Below are 18500 nucleotides of genomic sequence, written 5' to 3'. Positions count from 1 at the left end.
CACCTTTCACCCTTAAGCCATGACCTCTGGTTGTTGTCCCACCCAACCTCAGTGGAAAAAGCCTGCTTGCATTTATCCTAACCCCTTAAAATGTTGTATAGCTCTAACAAATCTCCTCTCATTCTTCTCAGTTCTAAAAGAATACAGTCCTAACTTATTCAATCTTTACTTACAACGCAGTAAGATCCTCCAGATCCAGCAACATCCTTGTAAATTTTCCCTGCACTTTTCAACTTTATTTACATCTTTTCTTCAGGTAGGTGATCAAAACTGCACACAATATTCCAAATTAGGCCTCACTAACGTCTTATACAACTTCAACATAACATCCCATTCTTGTTACTAACTTTGATTTATGAAGGCCAATTGCCAAAAGCTTTCTTTATGACGCAATCTACACATGACACCACTTTCAATAAATTACGGACCTGTGTTCCCATATCCCCTAGTTCACAGGTTGACCTACCCTGGTTGGTCCTATCAAAGTGCAAAACCTCACATTTCTCTGCATTAAATTTTATCTGCCATTTTCAGGCCATTTTTCCAGCTGATACAGATCCTTCTACAAGCCATGATTACCTTCCACTACACCCCAAGTCTTGGTGTCATCCACAAATTTGCTGATCCAGTTAACTACATTATCATCCAGATCATTGATATAGGTGACAATTAACAAAGGACCAATCCTTGCGGCAACCCTCTACTGCCTCTCTGGCTTCTCCCACAAAGACAATACCTAATCCAATTTACTTCCTCACCCTGGATGTCGAGCAACTGAACCTTTTTGATCAGCCTCCAGTACAGGACCTTCTCAAATGCCTTACTAAAGTTCATGTTTACCACAACACAATCTGAAGAAGAGCAGGAACATTCCCTCAAGAAAGTTCTGATCAATATTCTTGCCAACCAGCATCACAATGGTTAACATTACAATACACAGGATCCCAGAGTGTTCAAATTGGCGACTGGAATTCACTTATTATTGTATTGAGACACATTTCAAGACAGGGCAGGTAGGGTGACAGTGGGCACCTGCACATCAAGGAACCAGAGTAGGTAGTTGTGCCAGTGACAGCTGAGGCAGGTGAGAACACTAGAGGGCAGGGGACAAGCACCAGGGAGCAGAGAACAAGGCTATGTAGCCTCGGTGGGCAGCAAGCGTGCCAAGGGCTGACAGGCATGCCAGGGAGTAGAGGACAAGGTTGGTAATCATAGGGTGTGCAAAGGGCATGCCAATCAGCAGGGGATGAGGGCACATGGTGAGGGAGCTGAGGGTGAGGTTGTGAAGCCTCAGTGGGTAGCAGTCGCCCGCAAGTACAGAAGGTGTGTGGGTGAAAAGACTATCATAATGAAGAAGGTGGATTGTTGAAGGTTTAGTTCTTCAGTGCCAATGAGTGTTTATGAGACAAGGAGAACAAGGACAAACTGCTGCTTGATAATGAGTTAAACATTTGTACAATTCCCTCAAGTTAATCACAGGGAACCTTCCTCACATATTTAAATCTTGCCTGGGTCAGGGAAATCACTTTTAAAACCCTGCTATTCTATATCAGGTGACATGATGAAATGATCATGAGGATGGGCTGCAACTAATCCACCACTAAAAGCAAAAATGAAGTCTAAGTAGAAAAAAATGGAGACAGGTTGAGAGACTTACGAATGCAGACCATGCACACCACCTTCTACCTGAGCGGAGATTGTTCTCTTCTCAAACTTCAGCTCCCCTGAGTACATCATTGATCTGAAAAATGGGTAACGTGCAAACAGATTATCAAGTATGGTGGAAGAAATGGCTCAGATGGAAGAATGACAGAGAAAACAAAAATGAGAAGTGAAATAGACAAAGTGAATTAAGTAGTCAAGATGTATTCTCCAAAACATTATGATACAATCTAAAACATCAGTGCTGAGAATCCGATAACCAGTCTCTCTTTTTCACATGCTCAATGACCCACTACATTAAATCTTATCCCCATATAATGTAAGATTTATAACAGTAGATTAAGATCCAAAGAGGCCTTTTTAAGGAACAATGTATTGTCCAGACGTGGAGCTACTGGAAATGGTGGTCTTCTGATTTGTACTTATCACGGTGAAGGCAAAAGAAACTAGGAAATTCAAGGAAGAAAACAGTGATGTCCTGAAACAGATCCACATAAGCCACATAAAAGTGGAGAAACCCCAAAGGGTTGATTAAGTCTATACTAGGGCATTGTGGAAGGCAGGAGAAGAAATTGCTGGGATCTTGGCAAAGATATTTATATCACTATTACCTACAGGTAAGGCACTAGAAAACTGGAAAGTGGCTAGCATTGTGCCTTTACGATGGGCTGCATGGACTATTGGCTGGTAAACCTAAAATGAAGGGTGGGTAAGTTACTGGAGGGGATTCTGAGAGACAGAATCTAGCTGCATTTGCAAAGGCAGGGACTTATGAGACAGTCTGCATAGCTTTGTGCAAGGGAAATCATGTTTCACAGATTTGATTTGAGGTTTTTTTTTGAAGAGATGACCAAGAGGATTAACAGGGGATAGATTATAGATATTATCTAGGCCCCTCATGATAGATTGGACTAGAGGGTTAGATCACATGATCCAAGAAGATACTAAACTGGCTTGGTACTATGGCTCACAAGGTTGCTTTTCAGATTGGAGCTCTGTGAGTGACCAGTGGTGCCCCCTCTTATTTGTCATCTATATTAAATATTTGGAAGAGAGTGTAGGCAGCCTGATTAATGAAGTTTTGTTGTTGGTATAAAAATTATTGGTATAGTATACAGTGAAGAAGGCTATCCAAGATTACATTAGGACCAACTGAGAACTAGTCAAAAGATTGGTAAACAGAACATAGAAAACTTACAGCACAATACAGGCCCTTCAGCTTACAATGCTGTAATGAACATGTACTTAATTTAGAGATTTCCCTAGGGTTACCCATAGCCCTCTATTTTTCTAAGCTTCATGTACCTATCCAAGATTCTCTTAAAAGACCCTAACATATCTGCCTCCACCACCGTCGCCAGCAGCCCATTCCACACACTCACCACTCTCTGTGTAAAACACTTACTCCTGATATCTCCTCTGTACCTACTTCCAAGCACCTTAAAACTGTACCCTCTCATGTTAGCCATTTCAGCCTTGGGAAAACGCCTTTGACTATCCGCACAATCAATGCCTCTCATCATCTCATACACCTCTGTTAGGTCACCTCTCATCCTCCGCCACTCCAAGGAGAAAAGGCCGAGTTCACTCAACCTATTCTCATAAATCTCTCCTACACCCTTTCTATGGTTTCCACATCCTTCCTATAGTGAGGCGACCAGAACTGAGCACAGTGCTCCAAGTGGGGTCTGACCAGGGTTATATAAAGCTGCAACTTTACCTCTCGGCTGCTAAACCTAATCCCATGGTTGATGAAGGCCAATGCACCGTATGCCTTCTTAACCACTTAACCACAGAGTCAAACTGCGCAGCATCTTTGAGTGTCCTATGGACTCGGACTCCAAGATCCCTTGGAATGTGAATTCCAAGGATGATCCGAATGGGAATGTGAAGCAGAGATGAAGTGGGTGGCAACTGGGAGATCCTGTCTGTTGTGATGGACGGAGCGGAGGTGCTTGACGAAGCAGTCCCCCAATCTGCATCGGGTCTCGGCGATGTAGAGGAGGCCACACCGGGAGCACCAGATGCAATAGATGACCCCAACAGACTCACAACTGAAGTGTTGCCTCATCTGGAAGGACTGTTTGGGCCCCGAATGGTGGTAAAAGGGGAGGTGTAGGGACAGGTGTAGCACTTACCAGGTGGGAGATATGTGGAGACGGACGTATGGACCACGCAGTCGTGGAGGGAACGATCCCTGTGAAAAGTGGAGAGGGGTAGAGAGGAAAAGATGTGCTTAGTGGTGGGGTCCTGTTGAAGGTGGCGGAAGTTGCGGAGGATAATATGCTGGATCCGGAGGCTAGTGGGGTGGCAGGTGAGGACAAGGGAAACACGGTCCTTGTTGTGGTGACGGGAGGATGGGGTGAAGGCTGAAATGTGGAAAATGGAGGAGATGCAGGTGAGGGCATCATTGATGACCGCAGAAGGGAAACAACGATTCTTAAAGAAAGAGGATGTTTAAGATGTCCTAGAATGGATAGCCTCATCCTGGGAGCAGATGCGGCAGAGACGGAGGAACTGGGAATAGGGAATAGCATTAGGCCTCTCCTCTTGTAGGCTTACCTACACATTGTGTCAAGAAACCTTCCTGAACATACCTAACAAACTCCACCCCATCTAAACCCCTTTCTCTAGGGAGATGCCAATCAATACTGGAGAAATTAAATTTTCCCACCACAACAACCCTGTTATTAGTATACCTTTCCATAATGTCTCCTTATCTGCTCCTGAATGTCCCTGTTACTATTGGGTAATCTATTAAAAAAACACCCAGCAGAGTTATTGACCCCTTCCTTTTCCTAACTTCCACCCATGGAGACTCAGTAGACAATCCCTCCATGACTTACCCCTTTTGTGCAGCCACACACTCTGATCAGCAGTGCCACACTCCCACCTCTTTTGCATCCCTCCCTGTCTTTTCTGAAATATCTAAAGCCTGGCACTCAAAGTAACCATTCCTGCCCCTGAACCATCCAAGTCTCTGTAATGGCCACATCAAAGCTCCAAGTACTGATCCACGCTCTAAGCACATCTACTTTGTTCATAAATCTCCTTGCATTAAAATAGACACATCTCAAACCATTGGTCTGAGCGCGATCCTTCTCTATCACCTGTCTATACTCCCTCTCGCACTGTCTACAAGCTTTCTCTATTTGTGAACCAACCACTCCTTCCTCTGTCTCTTCATTTTAGTTCCCACCCCACTGCAATTCTAGTTTAAACTCTCCCCAATAGCCTTAGTAAACCTCCCTCAGATTCAAGTGCAACCCATCCTTTTTGTACAGGTCACGCCTGCCCCAAAAGAGGTCCCAATGATCCAGAAATCTGAATCCCTGCCCCCTGTTCCAATCCCTCAGCAACACATTTATCCTCCACCTCACTCTACTCCTTTACTCACTGTCACGTGGCACAGGCAGTAATCCCAAGATTACTACCTTTGAGGTCCTGCTTCTCAACTTCCATTCTAACTCCCTGTAGTATGTTTTCAGTACCTCCTTCCTCTTCCTACCTATGTCATTGGTACCAATATGTACCACGACCTCTGCCTGTTCTCCTTCCCACTTCAGGATATCATGGATGCGATCAGAAACATCCCGGACTCTGGCACCCGGGAGGCAAACTACCATCCAAGTTTCTTTCCTGCATCCACAGAATCGCCTTTCTCACCCCCTGACTATAGAGTCCGCTATTACTGCTGCCTTCTTCCTTTCCCTACCCTTCTGAGTCACAGGGCCAGACTCTGTGCCAGAGGAGCGACCACTGTTGCTTCCCCCAGGTAGGTCCCCCCCCCCCCCCCCCAACAGTACTGAAACAGGAGTACTTATTGTCAAAGGGTACAGCCACAGGGGTACTCTCTAGTATCTGACTCCTGCCCTTCCCTCTCCTGACTGCTACCCACTTACCTGTCTCCCAAGGTAGGTGCAATTTAACTCAGGTAAAGTTTGATATATTGCTTTTTGGGATGTTAAATCAGGGCAGGATTTACACAGTAATTGGCAGGGCCCTGTAGTGAGTTGCAGAACAGGAATCTTGTAGTACAAATGCATAGTTCCCTAAAAATGGTGACACTGGTCGATACGATGGTGAGGAAGGCATCTAGAACGCCCAACTTCATTAGTTAGGGCACTTAGTAGAAGAGTTGCCATGTTTCCGCTTTCAGAACACTGGTGAAACCACACCAAGAATACTGTGTGCGGTTTTGGTTGCATAGCCTTAGGAAGGATATCAGTAAAAACGGGCAAGAGTGCAGAAAAGGTTCACAAGGATATTGTGAGCCTGGACAATTGAGTTACAAAGAGAGACTGGATAAGCTAGAGCTCTCTTCCCTGGAGCAGAGAGGTATATAAAATCATGAGGAGAATCAATATGGCAAAATCAAAATGGATAAGTCACCCAGACTGGATGAGATGTACTCCAGGCTACTGCGAGCACGAGGGAGGAGATTGCTGAGCCTCTGGCGATGATCTTTGCATCATCAATGGAGATGGGAGAGGTTCCAGAGGATTGGAGGGTTGCAGATGTTGTTCCTTCATTCAAGAAAGGGAGTAGAGATAGCCCAGGAAATTATAGACCAGAGAATCTTACTTCAGTGTTGGTAAGTTGATGGAGAAGATCCTGAGAGGCAGAATTTATGAACATTTGGAGAGGTGTAATATGATTAGGAATAGTCAGCATGGCTTTGTCAAGGGCAGATCGTGCCTTACGAGCCTGATTGAATTTATAGAGGATGTGACTAAATACGTTGATGAAGGAAGAGTAGTAGATGTAGTGTATATGGATTTCAGCAAGGCATTTGATAAGGTACCCAATGCAAGGCTTATTTAGAAAGTAAGGAGGCATGGGATCCAAGGGGACATTGCTTTGTGGATCCAGAATCAGCTTGCCCACAGAAGGCAAAGAGTGGTTGTAGATGGGTCATATTCTGCAGGAGATCGGTGACCAGTGGTGCGCCTCAGGGATCTGTTCTGGGACCCTTACTCTTCGTGATTTTTATAAATGACCTGGATGAGGAAGTGGAGGGATAGGTTAATAACTTTGCTGATGACACAAAGGTTGGGGATGCTGTGGATAGTGTGGAGGGCTGTCAGAGGTTACAGTGGGGCATTGATTGGATGCATAACTGGGCTGAGAAGTGGCAGATGGAGTTCAACCCAGATAAGTGTGAAGTGGTTAATTTTGGTAGGTCAAATATGATGGCAGAATATGGTATTAATAGTAAGACTCTTGGCAACGTGGAGGAACAGAGGGATCTTGGGGTCCGAGTCCATAGGACACTCAAAGCAGCTGCGCAGGTTGACTCTGGTTATGAAGGCATGTGGTGCATTGGCCTTCGTCAATCATGGAATTGAATTTAGGAGCCAAGAGGTAATGTTGCAGCTATATAGGACCCTGATCAGACCCCCCTTGGAGTACTGTGCTCAGTTCCGGTCGCCTCACTACAGGAAGGCTGTGGAAACTATAGAAAGGGTGCAGAGATTTACAAGGATGTTGCCTGGATTGGGAAGCATGTCTTATGAAGACAGGTTGAGTGAACTCGGCCTTTTCTCCTTGGAGCGATGGAGGATGAGAGGTAACCTGAAAGAGGTGTATAAGATGATGAGAGGCATTGATTGTGTAGATAGTCAGAGGCTTTTTCTCAGGGCTGAAATGGCTGCTACAAGAGCACACAGGTTTAAGGTGCTTGAGAGTAGGTACAGAGGAGATGTCAGGGTAAGTTTTTTACTCAGAGAGTGGTGAGTGCATGGAATGAGCTGCCGGCAACGGTGGTGGAGGCAGATACGATAGGGTCTTTTCAGAGACTTTTGGATAGGTACATGGAGCTTAGAAAAATAGAGAGCTATAGGTAACCCTAGTAATTTCTAAGGTAGAGACATGTTCGGCACAAAACTTTGTGGGCCAAAGGGCCTGTATTGTGCTGTAGCTTTTCTATGTTTCTAAATACATTCTCTTGTGTCCCCGGGTACAGGAGTCTAAAACTAAAGGGCAAAGGGTTAAGCTGAGGGAGGGAAAGTTTTAAAGGGGACAAGCAGGGAGGTTTTCTGCGCAGAGGCTAGTGGGTACGTAGAACAAGTTGCCAGAGGAAGTGGTAGAGGCAAGTACAATTACTATGTTTAAGATATTTGGAGAGTATGTGGATTGGAAGTGTTGAGGTGGATATGAGCCGAAGGCAGACAAATGGGACTGGTTAGGTGGGCACCTTGATGGGCATAAACAAGTTAAGCCAAAGAGTCTGCATAGTTCTACGATTCTCTCTCTGCTCGAGAAAAACAGGGCCATCCATCAAGCTGCCTCACACTCACACTGCTTTATAGTACCATGAGAAAACCTTTGCACACAGCTACGTAAACAATAAGATTCAAATTACTTCAGAGAATATAGGAACAATGAAAAAAAGTACACTGTAGGAAAATTGGTTGGCTTTAATTGGAGCCTTAGAATGACTGTCCCTCCTACAGGGGCTTTTCCCAATTTTAAAACAATTTCTCCTTGGATCCTTCCACATTACCAGTGAAACAATGGTGAATGGAAAATAAACACACTGCAACTTACCGAAGGATGGAGAGACTCTTGGCTCCAATATCCTGGCATCCATGCTGAATTCCTGCTATCAAGTAAGGTGCAAACTTGTGTATTGATCCCTTGTCCTGAATTAATCCTGAAACTCCTTGGGCTACTTTCACCTTATCACCTTCACTGAACAAGACATGACAGGATCAGTACTGAGAACAGGAATCCTCTAAAATGCTCTATGCATTGAGATGAGGGCACAATTCTCCTGCCTACTATAATCAGCCTGTAATCAGCAAGACCAAATGACCATAAAGGGTCTAGAAGGAGGTAATACTATTTGCCTCTGTAACTCAGGGTCAAAGTAAGCACAACATGAGGTAGAATTTTACTAAAAATCACCCAAACCAGGTCATTCTCAAATAAAACTGGCATTCACACAGGGTTAGAGGACCTGGTTGTATTGGAGACAGACAAATTTTGCTTGATATAAGTGTGTCAATTCTTCGGGCTTTTCAACCAATCAGTATTGTATTTTGTTTTATAATTGACCTACACTAGGCAATGAAATTAAAATACATCAGTTCAGACACAAGTTACAGCTTCTTTCAAATAAGGAGGAAGATCCACCTGGCCTCAGAAGATAAGATTTCACACTGCTGAAGCCTTCTGGTCCCAAACTTACCTGAAGTATCGTTTCTGACTGTTTGTGCTTTTCTCCATTGCGTCCAATGACCCCATGCCACGGTATTTCTTCAACCTCACTCCATCAGAGAAAAAATACTCGCCTGGGGCCTCTGTTGTAGCTGCCAGCAATGAACCCATCATCACTGAGAGGGGATGGTGAGAGAGAAGGATTGAAGAATGTGAAAGTGAGGATAAGTGGAAACAGAGAAAAGTACAGAAAGAATTGACATCAACTTGTTAAAGCACTGAGCATTCCTTGGTGAGATTTCTGTTATTATTCCACTTTAGCTTCAATGCACATGAAGGGTAATCGTACAGCCCAAGTTAAGTATAAAGTATTAACACCACCAGAGAGGAATTGAAAGAGGAAAGGCCATTTCACCCCTTGTATCACATGTACCATTTCAGACTGAACTCCATAATGTCATTATTTCCATACATTTCTTTTGTTCTTTGAATAAAATGATTAAAAACGCATTTAAGTATAACACTTGACTTTATCAACAGAAAATTAGGGGTCCAAATCAAACATTCCCACAGACAGGAATTACATAGCAAGACCCAGCTTTTATGCAATCTGCCAAATCCTAATGATAGATCTTGTATCTGTGAGAAATAGAGTCAGGATTCTCTTTATTCAAGTATTGTGCCTTCTTTAAACTCTCCATTATCTCTTTCTGAAAATTCATACTCGGCTTTTATTGCCCAAACTCCAACCTCCTCTTCCTCTTAAAAGACAAACATATTCTCACAAATATTTGAGGTGTTATTTTAATTGGAGAGCTGTCCCACAGGCTAGCCAAGCACCTTCTTGCTGATGATTTTAAGGCCCAATTCTATGGGTATTGGCTATGTAACAGAAACATTCATCATAATCCAACATCAAAACTCACCCACCAGAGGAGCTAGCAGATAGAGAGGCCAAAGGGAGTAACTCTGAACCAATGTTAATTTATTTTATTTAGTACAGAACAGGCCTTTCTGGCCCTTTGAACCAGTGTCACCTGCAACCCACCACCTACAGTCTTCACTGTGGAAGACACTAGCAGTGTGCCACATGTTGTGGTGTGTGTAGGAAGAAAAGTGGGTACAGTTGCTATTACAAAGGAGAAGATGCTCAAAAAGCTGAAAGACCTAAAAGAACATGAGTCACTCTAGGGTCTGAAAGAGGTAGCTTTAGAGATTGTGGTGGCATTAGAAATGATCTTTCAAAAATCATTGGGCGCTGGCATGGTGGAGGACTGGAAAATTGCAAATATCTCTCCACTCTTTAAGAAAGGAGGAAGACAGCAGAAAGGAAATTAAGACCAGTTAGCCTGACCTCAATAGTTGGGAAGATGTTAGAGTCAATTGTTAAGGATGAGGTGATGGAGTACTTGGTGACACAGGACAATATAGGACAAAGTCAGCATGGTTTCCTTAAGGGAAAATCCCAACGGATGAACCTATTGTAATTCTTTGAGGAGATTACAAGTAGGATAGATAAAGGGGATGCAGTGGATGTTGTATATTTGGACAAGGTACCACACATGAGGCTGCTTACCAAGTTAAGAGCCCATGGTATTACAAGAAAGTTACTAATGTGGTTAGAGCATTGGCTGATTGGAAGAAGGCTGTGAGTGGGAATAAAAGGATCCTTGTCTGCCTAGCTGCCAGTGACTAGTGGTGTTCCATAGGGGTCAATGTTGGAATCACTTCTTTTTATGCTATATATAAAAACATGATTTAAATGATGAAATAGATGGCTTTGTTGCCAAGTTTGAAGATGATACGGAAATTGGTGGAGGGGCAGGTAGGTTGCAGAAGGACTCGGACAGATTAGGAGAATGGGCAAGAAAGTTAGCAAATGAAATATAATGTTGGAAAATGCAAGGTCATTCACTTTAGTAGTAGAAATAAATGTGTGGACTATCTTCTAAACGGGGAGAAAATCCAAAAATCTGTGATGCAAAGGGACTTGGGAGTCCTTGTGCAGAACATCCTAAAGATTAACTTACAAGTTAAGCCATTGGTGAGGAAGGCAAATGCAATGTTAGCATTCCTTTCAATAGGTCTAAAATGCAAGAGCAGGGATGTGATGCTGAGGCTTTATAAGGCACTGGTGAGGCCTCACCTTGAGTATTATGTACAATTCTGGGTTCCACATCTTAGAAGAGATGTGCTGGCATTGGAGAGGGTCCAGAGGAGGTTCACAAGGATGACTCCAGGAATGCGAGGAACGTTTAATAGCTCTGGGTTTGTACTCACTGGAATTCAGGAGGGGGGATCTCACTGAAACCTTTTGAATGTTGAAAGGCCTAGACAGAGTAGATGTGAAAAGAACTTTTCCCATGGTGGGAGAGTCTAGGACAAGAGGGCACAGCCTTAGGATAGAGGGGCATCCATTTAAAAAACAGATGCAGAGAAATTTCTTAAGCATGGTGAGTTTGAGGAACTTGCTGCCACGTGCAGCTGCTGAGGCCACTGGGTATATTTAAGGCAGTGATTGACAGGTTCTTGATTGGATAGCTCATCAAAGGTTACGGGGAGAAGGCCGGGAAATGGGGTTGAGGAGGAGAAAATAAAAGGATCGGCCATGATTGAATGATGGAGCAGACTCGATGGGCCAAATGGCCTAATTCTGCTCCTATGTCTTATGGCCTTATTTAGCCCTAGCCTAATTACAGGGCAATTTACAATGACCAATTAACCTACTAACTGGTAGATCTTTGGGGCTGCGGGAGGAAACTGGAGCACCTGGAGGAAACCCATGCGTTCACAGGAAGGGTGTACAGAGACTCCTTACTGATGTCAGAATTGAATTCTGATGCCCCAAACTGTAATAGTGTTGTGCTAACTGCAACGCCACAGTGACACCCCCAACTAACCTGTTAGTTCTCTGGATATCATGGTATCTGGTCAAACCTGGGTAAGGAAACCTCTTCCTCATTATCACTGATCTCTCAGATGATGACACAGTGCAGCTCCATGTTGAACATTTGAAAGAAGCACTGAACAATGGAATGCACAGTGTGTACTTTGGGAAGGGCCCGCAGTTGGCAAAGTGCTAAAGGTACGTTACCAGATTGAATACTTGGCATATACAGCAAGCAAACACAAGGAATAAGCCAATTTAACATTGTCTACATTCATCCAACCTCCAGCAGATGCATCTGTACCGTTACAAGTGTTATCAAGTTTTCACAGTGAGGACATCCTTTGTGACACATCTATGGTGTTACAGTCACCAGTGATCTTAACTAAGACCAAAGACATAGGAGCAGAATGAGGCCATTCAGTCCATCAAATCTGCTCTACCATTTCACCACGGCTGATCTTGGATCACACTCAACCCCATACACCTGCCTTCTTGGCATTTCCTTTGATGACCTGACCGATCAGAAAACGATCAACTTCTGCCTTAAATATACCCACGGACTTGGCCTCTACCAGTCTGTGGTGGAGCATTCCACAGATTCACTAACTCCTGGCTAAAAAAATTCCTCCTTACCCCTGTTCTAAAAGGTCGCCCCTCAATTTTGAGGCTGTGCCATCTAATTCTGGATACCCCCCAGTGGAGGAAACATGCTCTCAACATCCACCCTGTCTCATCCTTTCAACGTTAAGTAGGCTTCAATAACATCACCCACATTCTTCTAAATTCCAGTGAGTACAAGCCCAAAGCTGCCGAACACTCCTCATATGTTAACCCCTTCATTACTGGCACCATCCTCATGAACCTCCTTTGGACACTTCTCAATGACAACACATCCTTTCTGAGATATGAGGCCAAAACTGTTGACAATACTCTAAGTGTGGGCTCATCAGTGTCCTATAAAGCGCCAGTATTATCTCCTTGCTTTTATATTCTATTCTCCTTGAAATAAATACCAACATTGCATTTGCCTTCTTTACCACAAACTCACCCTGAAAATTAACCTTCTGGGAGTCTTGCACGAGGATTCTCAAGTCCCTCTGCATCTCTGCTGTTTGAACCCTCTCCCCACTTTGATAATAGTCCGCACTATTGTTCCTTTTACCAAAATGCATTATCGTACACTTCCCACTTCTGTATTCCATCTGCCATTTTTTTGCCCATTCTTCCAATTGTCCAAATCCTGCTGTAGTTCCACTGCTTCCCCTCCACCTATCGTTGTATCATCTGCAAACTTTGCCACAAAGCCATAATTCCATTATCCAAATCATTGACAAGCAATGAGAGAAGTAGCAGTCCCAATACCAGTAGTCACTGGCAGCCAACCAGAAAAGGCCCCCTTTATTCCTACTCGTTGCCTAATTTCTGTCAGCCATTCCTCTATCCATGTCATTATCTTTCCTGCAACACCACAGGATTTTACCTTGTTAAGCAACCTCATGTGTGACACCTTATCATATGTCTTCTGAAAATCCAAGTAAGTCACATCATCTGCCTCTCCTTGGCCCACCCTGCTTGTCACTTCCTCGAAGAACTCTAACAGATTTGTCAAGCAAGACACTTGAGCCATCATTGGACTATTCACAACCAGAGGACTCACTTCCAATGACTCTTTATCTCATGTTCTTGATATTCATCGCTTATTTATTATTATTTCTTTTTCTTTCTTTTGTGTTTGCAGTTTGTTGTCTTTTTCATTGTTTACATGTCCATCCTATTGGGTGTGATCTTTCATTGATTCTATTATGTTTCTTGGATTTGAGTATGCCCGCAAGGAAATGAATCTCAGGGTGGTACATAGTGACATATATCTACTTTGATAATAAACTTACTTCGAACTTTTGAACATATCTGACAACTCCAAAGTGGGCACTTGAGGCTGACAGCTCAGTCCCACCTAGAACACACATGTGGTTAACAGGCTTGCAACCTCCCTAAAAATCCATTTCTTCGATCACTAGCAACAACGTGTATCATTAACAATATGCGTTGTGGTCATTCACTTGAACTTCCATTGCAACGGCCCAAACCTGTGACTTCTATCAATAAATGGACAAGGGCTTCACACACACTGAAAGCCCATCAGCTGCACTGTTGCACATTATCTCCACTTAGGAGTATGGAACCGCTCCACCATTGCTAAATCTAAACCTTGAAGCTCCTTCCTCAAAAATGATGTGGGAGCCCCTTCACCACAGCAGCTGAAAGTGGCTCACACATTTTCAAGAGCAGATAGAGATGGACAATAAATAACAACCTTGTCAATGGTACTTGCATTCCAAAAATCAATCTTAAATCTTTATAAATCTTATGCATTTATTTTAATTGCAAGCCTTGCCAAAACATGGACAAGTATATAATATTGACATGGTACCTGTTGAAGCACCCAAAGCCAGAGCCTTCACCACATGGCCGACCGTCTGGATTCCACCATCAGCAATAACTGGAACACCAAAGCGACGAGCATATTCTGCCACTTTGTATACTGCTGTACCCTGAGGTCTGCCACATGCCATAACTGTAATGGAAACAAATAATAGGTTATCAGCCAGATCCGATTCTCCCTCCTGTCACCTACCATACACAGACATCAGCACTGCGTCAAAGCTGCTCTCCTGGATCAAGTGCAGCCCAGGTGACACTAGGCACCAGGACAGGTGGATAGAAAGAGTTGTGTCTAACCATACCTAAAAAAAAAAGTATCATTTGATTAGCAGAAGAAGCTGGATCGACACCTGACTCAGGTCACAGTTTGGGATTACCCCCACTTTACATCAATGCAAGTCGATGTTAAACAATTCCAAACCTGACACTAGGTAAAGAGAAACATTCAAGGCTGATTTATACTTGTGCATCGCATCAACGCCGTAGGTAACGCGTACCCTACACCATACCCTACGCTGTAGGGTGACATGCACCTCTCCAGAAAAGTAACTCACGCGTCGCGGCAATGCAGACCGCAACAACTGTGATTGGTCCGCTTGGTAGCATCGCATTTCCTCCTACACATTTCCAGTTGCTTCTTCTCCACCATGTCTGTAGGCTGTGCGTACACCAATGCGAAACAGATGAACCAAATTGTCAATTTGGTTGACATGCCGACATGCGAAAATGTTTGAAATGCATTTCCTCGTCCATGTCTCTCACGAAGAAACTCAACACAGTGGCATAGAAACAAAACTAGCGTTTTGGCGCACACCAACGCGTGCTCGCTACAGTGCAGAGCGACGCGGAAGTGAAAATCAGGGTTACGGCGAAGGCTGCAGAGTAGCCCGTACGCACAAGTATAAATCAGCCTTCAGCTGCTATGCACTCCTGACATGGGATTCGGTTCCCATCATTTCCAGCAATGACTTCAGTGTATGTAATCTAAATTATTTAACAGAAACACAGAAGAGTGGGTGTTAGTCGCTCAATCCACAAGCTGATTTCCCAAATCAATACAATTATGGCTGATCCTTCATCTCAGTAAAAAAATATTCTTACTCCTCCATCTCGTTAGGGCTAAATGTTTATCTAAACTTTAAATATATGTACCTCAGGATTACTTTGAAAGCCTTTCCTTCTCTTGTGACCTTAATTCCTGAGGTTGCTGAACCTCCACAGAACTAGGGATCAACACTAAATGATGACCATGCCAAAGATACCCACATCCTAGGAAGAGTAACTCACAAACTAAATTGAAGGCAAAAGGCTCCAAGTACCTAGATGAGGGGTTTGCACCACAACTGTTCCACTAAGGCCAGCATTCATCACAGTGTGCTAGGTTTTGCCACAAAAAGTACCTCGAGTAGAAAGATGAGAATTCTCAATCACTGCTGCCTGCCTGCAAAATCACCAGAGGGCAGCAGCACACTCAGTATTGCTCTATCGCAGAACTGCAACCACTTCCTTAGGAATTATTCTAACAACTTAAGGATTGAATTATGAGGACAGTTGTCATAAATTTGCCTTGTTTTCCTTTGTACTAAGACGACAAGAAAGTGAAAACACATGCACTGTGATAGGAATAACAAAAAAGTAGTCAATTTAATTTGTGCATGATTAAGTGCTAGTGTTCAGAGGGAGGTTTAAGTATTCTTACAATCTTATATATTTAATGGCATCAAAGAGGCTACTCAGTCCGTGAAGGCCATATCAGATACCAGGGGAGCAATCCTATGAGTCTCATTCCCACTCTCATATTTTCCCTGTATAGTTGCACAAATTTCAATCACAAAGAGATTGATACCTGAGATGAAAATGGTATTTTGTAAGGAAAAACAGAGCAGATTGGCCTGTTTCACAGAGCTTATAGAAATGAGACAGGATCTTATTGAAGCGCAAAGACTACTGAACGCCCAGCCACCACCCAGGTCACATCACCCATGAAGCATTAGTAGTGTAATAGTGTTTACCTTCTAATTTGTGTTGCAAATGCACCTTATTATTTGTTAATTTACTAGAGGCAATATTACTTTATGTGTTATGTGTGAGTTGTATGTACTGTGTTGTGCACCTTGGTCCAAAGGAACGTTGTTTTGTTTAGGGGTATACATGTGTACAGCTGAATGACAATAAACTTGAATTTTGAAAATATTCAAATGCTGGAAGAGGAAGCATTGTCTCAACATCTAAATCAAAGATTAGGAATTTATTTTCACAAACAGCCGTGAATCTCTTAAATTCTCTATCCCAGAGAAATGGACAGATTTTTGCACCAAAGTGGAACCAAGTGTTATGGGGATCAGCCAGGAAAATAGAGTTGGGGCCAACAGATTAATCATAATCCTGCTGAATGTTGAAGTAAGCTTGTATTTATTGCTTACACTCGTAGCTGAGAATTGATCCAATTGACATGTTTTAAGATGGCAAAAGGATTTCACAGAGGTGATAGAGGGCATCTTGTGATTTGATGGAGAAGTCTGGAACAAAAAGACACCAGCCTAAAGATTAGGTCTCACAGCTACACTCACACAAGAACAGCAGTGGAAATCTGGATGGGTCACAGTTTCGAGGGGTCAATGGGAACTTCTTACACTGATGCTGACAGATCTTGTTTGTTTAAGAAATTCAAGTTCAAGATTGTTTAATGTCATTTCCAGTACCCAAGTATAAAGGAAGACAAAATAATTGTTACTCCAGATACAATGCAACACAAAAAACCCACAGTAAGTATAAATACATAAGATAGCTTATTATACATACATTATTGGTACATCCATAAAGTGACACTTGGCACAAGAGATTCTACGTTAAGACTATTCTGACAGGAAATGATAAAGTAATGGTGATTGGAAGTCTGGAGGGGTGGGTTAATGGGTGGAGGTAATGATCAGCCTTATTGCTTGGGGAAAGTAACTGGTTTTGATTCTGATGGTCCCAGCGAGTACACTATGTAACCTCCTCCCTGATGGGAATGGGGCAAACAGAACATGGAGCAAAGATGGAACTCCTTACACTGAGGTCAACAGATCTGCTTGGTAAAGAACAAGGAACGAAGGTAAAAAAAACTAGAGTTGTTACAGATTAGCCGCAATGTAACATGATGGTGAAGCAGGCTGAAGTTTTGCATCATATCCCAGTCACCAACTATCACCACTTTGCTTCTTCTGCATCAGCTATTCTAAATTATATGCAGCTGTTTGCTGTGAAATAAACTACTAAAAACAAGATCCTCAAGCACTGAAGAACCCAATTTGGGCACGCTAGTTTCATTAAGCTTGAAACGCATTTGGATCCCTGTTTAAGGAAAAGCTGGACGCATTCTGCTATCCCAACTAGTCCCTCACCGTGCCTCTCCAAGTGCATGCCCCAGACATACCTTCCTGAGTGATGCAGATTGAACCACACCCCATCCCAACCCGTAGACCATCCACTCCAGCATCAATTAGGTTTTTGGCTTGTGCGGCGGTTACCACTGTAAAGACAAAGAAGAAGCAATGTACTCAACAGTGAATGAAACATCAGGTCTCCTAATGACCTGAGCTTCCCACAGAGTAGGAGACAGTAACCCCCTTCAATGGCAAACACGGTGATGTCCTCATTGGCTTGATAACGAATAGAGTAGGAGAGAGTGAGAGCGATCAGGTCACTTTGCTCATTGAGCTATAGAAGGACAAGAAAAGAATATTTGGCCTAAAGAAACATTTTAGCCGTGTCCATGTACAATCTTCATTAGTACTACAATGAAATGTCATTCTGAATTTATGTATTTATTCTTATTTAGAACATGGTAACAGGCTCTTCCAGCCCCAACAATCCTGTGCCGCCCAATTACACCCATGTGACTAATTAAGCCACTAACGGTACATCTTTAGAATGTGGGAGGGATCAGAAGCACCCGGAGGAACCCCATAAGGTCATGGGGAAAATAACTAGAACAACCTTATGCTTCTTGCAACAGTCTGCAATCTGACAATAGACAAGCTACTTACAGACAGCTGTGGAAACGAACGCAGATTGCTGACACTGTAATAGCATTCTGCTAACTGCTATGTTACCAATTCAGCCATTTGACACTAATGATCTGATGGTGGGTCAGAAGAGGATAAAGTGCTGACTTTCACTTACCATTCCCACCAACCACCTGCAACTCTGGGTATTTCTGCTTTATGTATCGAATCATGCTTATCTGGAACACAGAGTTTCCTTGGGAAGAATCCTGTAAACAATGGCAAATAAACATTACAAAACTCCTTCAAAGAGAAGTAATTAACAGTCACCAGAACATGAAAACAGGATTGTGGTT

General features: G+C 43.2%; 1 protein-coding gene across 4 annotated transcripts in view; it reads right to left on the bottom strand.

Annotated features, from left to right (window-relative positions):
- The window catches only part of impdh1a (IMP (inosine 5'-monophosphate) dehydrogenase 1a), a 112367-nt gene that overhangs the window by 4822 nt on the left and 89045 nt on the right, over positions 1–18500 (bottom strand). For 2 of the 4 annotated variants that reach the window (XM_073066887.1, XM_073066888.1), the window contains exons 9-14: positions 18323–18413; positions 17574–17669; positions 14145–14288; positions 8855–8999; positions 8212–8355; positions 1658–1741 (exon numbers count right to left, since the gene is read on the bottom strand). In XM_073066887.1, the coding sequence (XP_072922988.1) occupies positions 1658–1741; positions 8212–8355; positions 8855–8999; positions 14145–14288; positions 17574–17669; positions 18323–18413 (704 nt within the window). The remainder of the gene's footprint in view (positions 1–1657; positions 1742–8211; positions 8356–8854; positions 9000–14144; positions 14289–17573; positions 17670–18322; positions 18414–18500) is intronic. The other 2 variants (XM_073066886.1, XM_073066889.1) reach the window with 1 other exon arrangement.

Source organism: Hemitrygon akajei, chromosome 14, assembly GCF_048418815.1.
Source record: "Hemitrygon akajei chromosome 14, sHemAka1.3, whole genome shotgun sequence".
Lineage (NCBI taxonomy): Eukaryota > Metazoa > Chordata > Chondrichthyes > Myliobatiformes > Dasyatidae > Hemitrygon > Hemitrygon akajei.
This window is presented reverse-complemented; position numbering and strand designations above follow the sequence as displayed.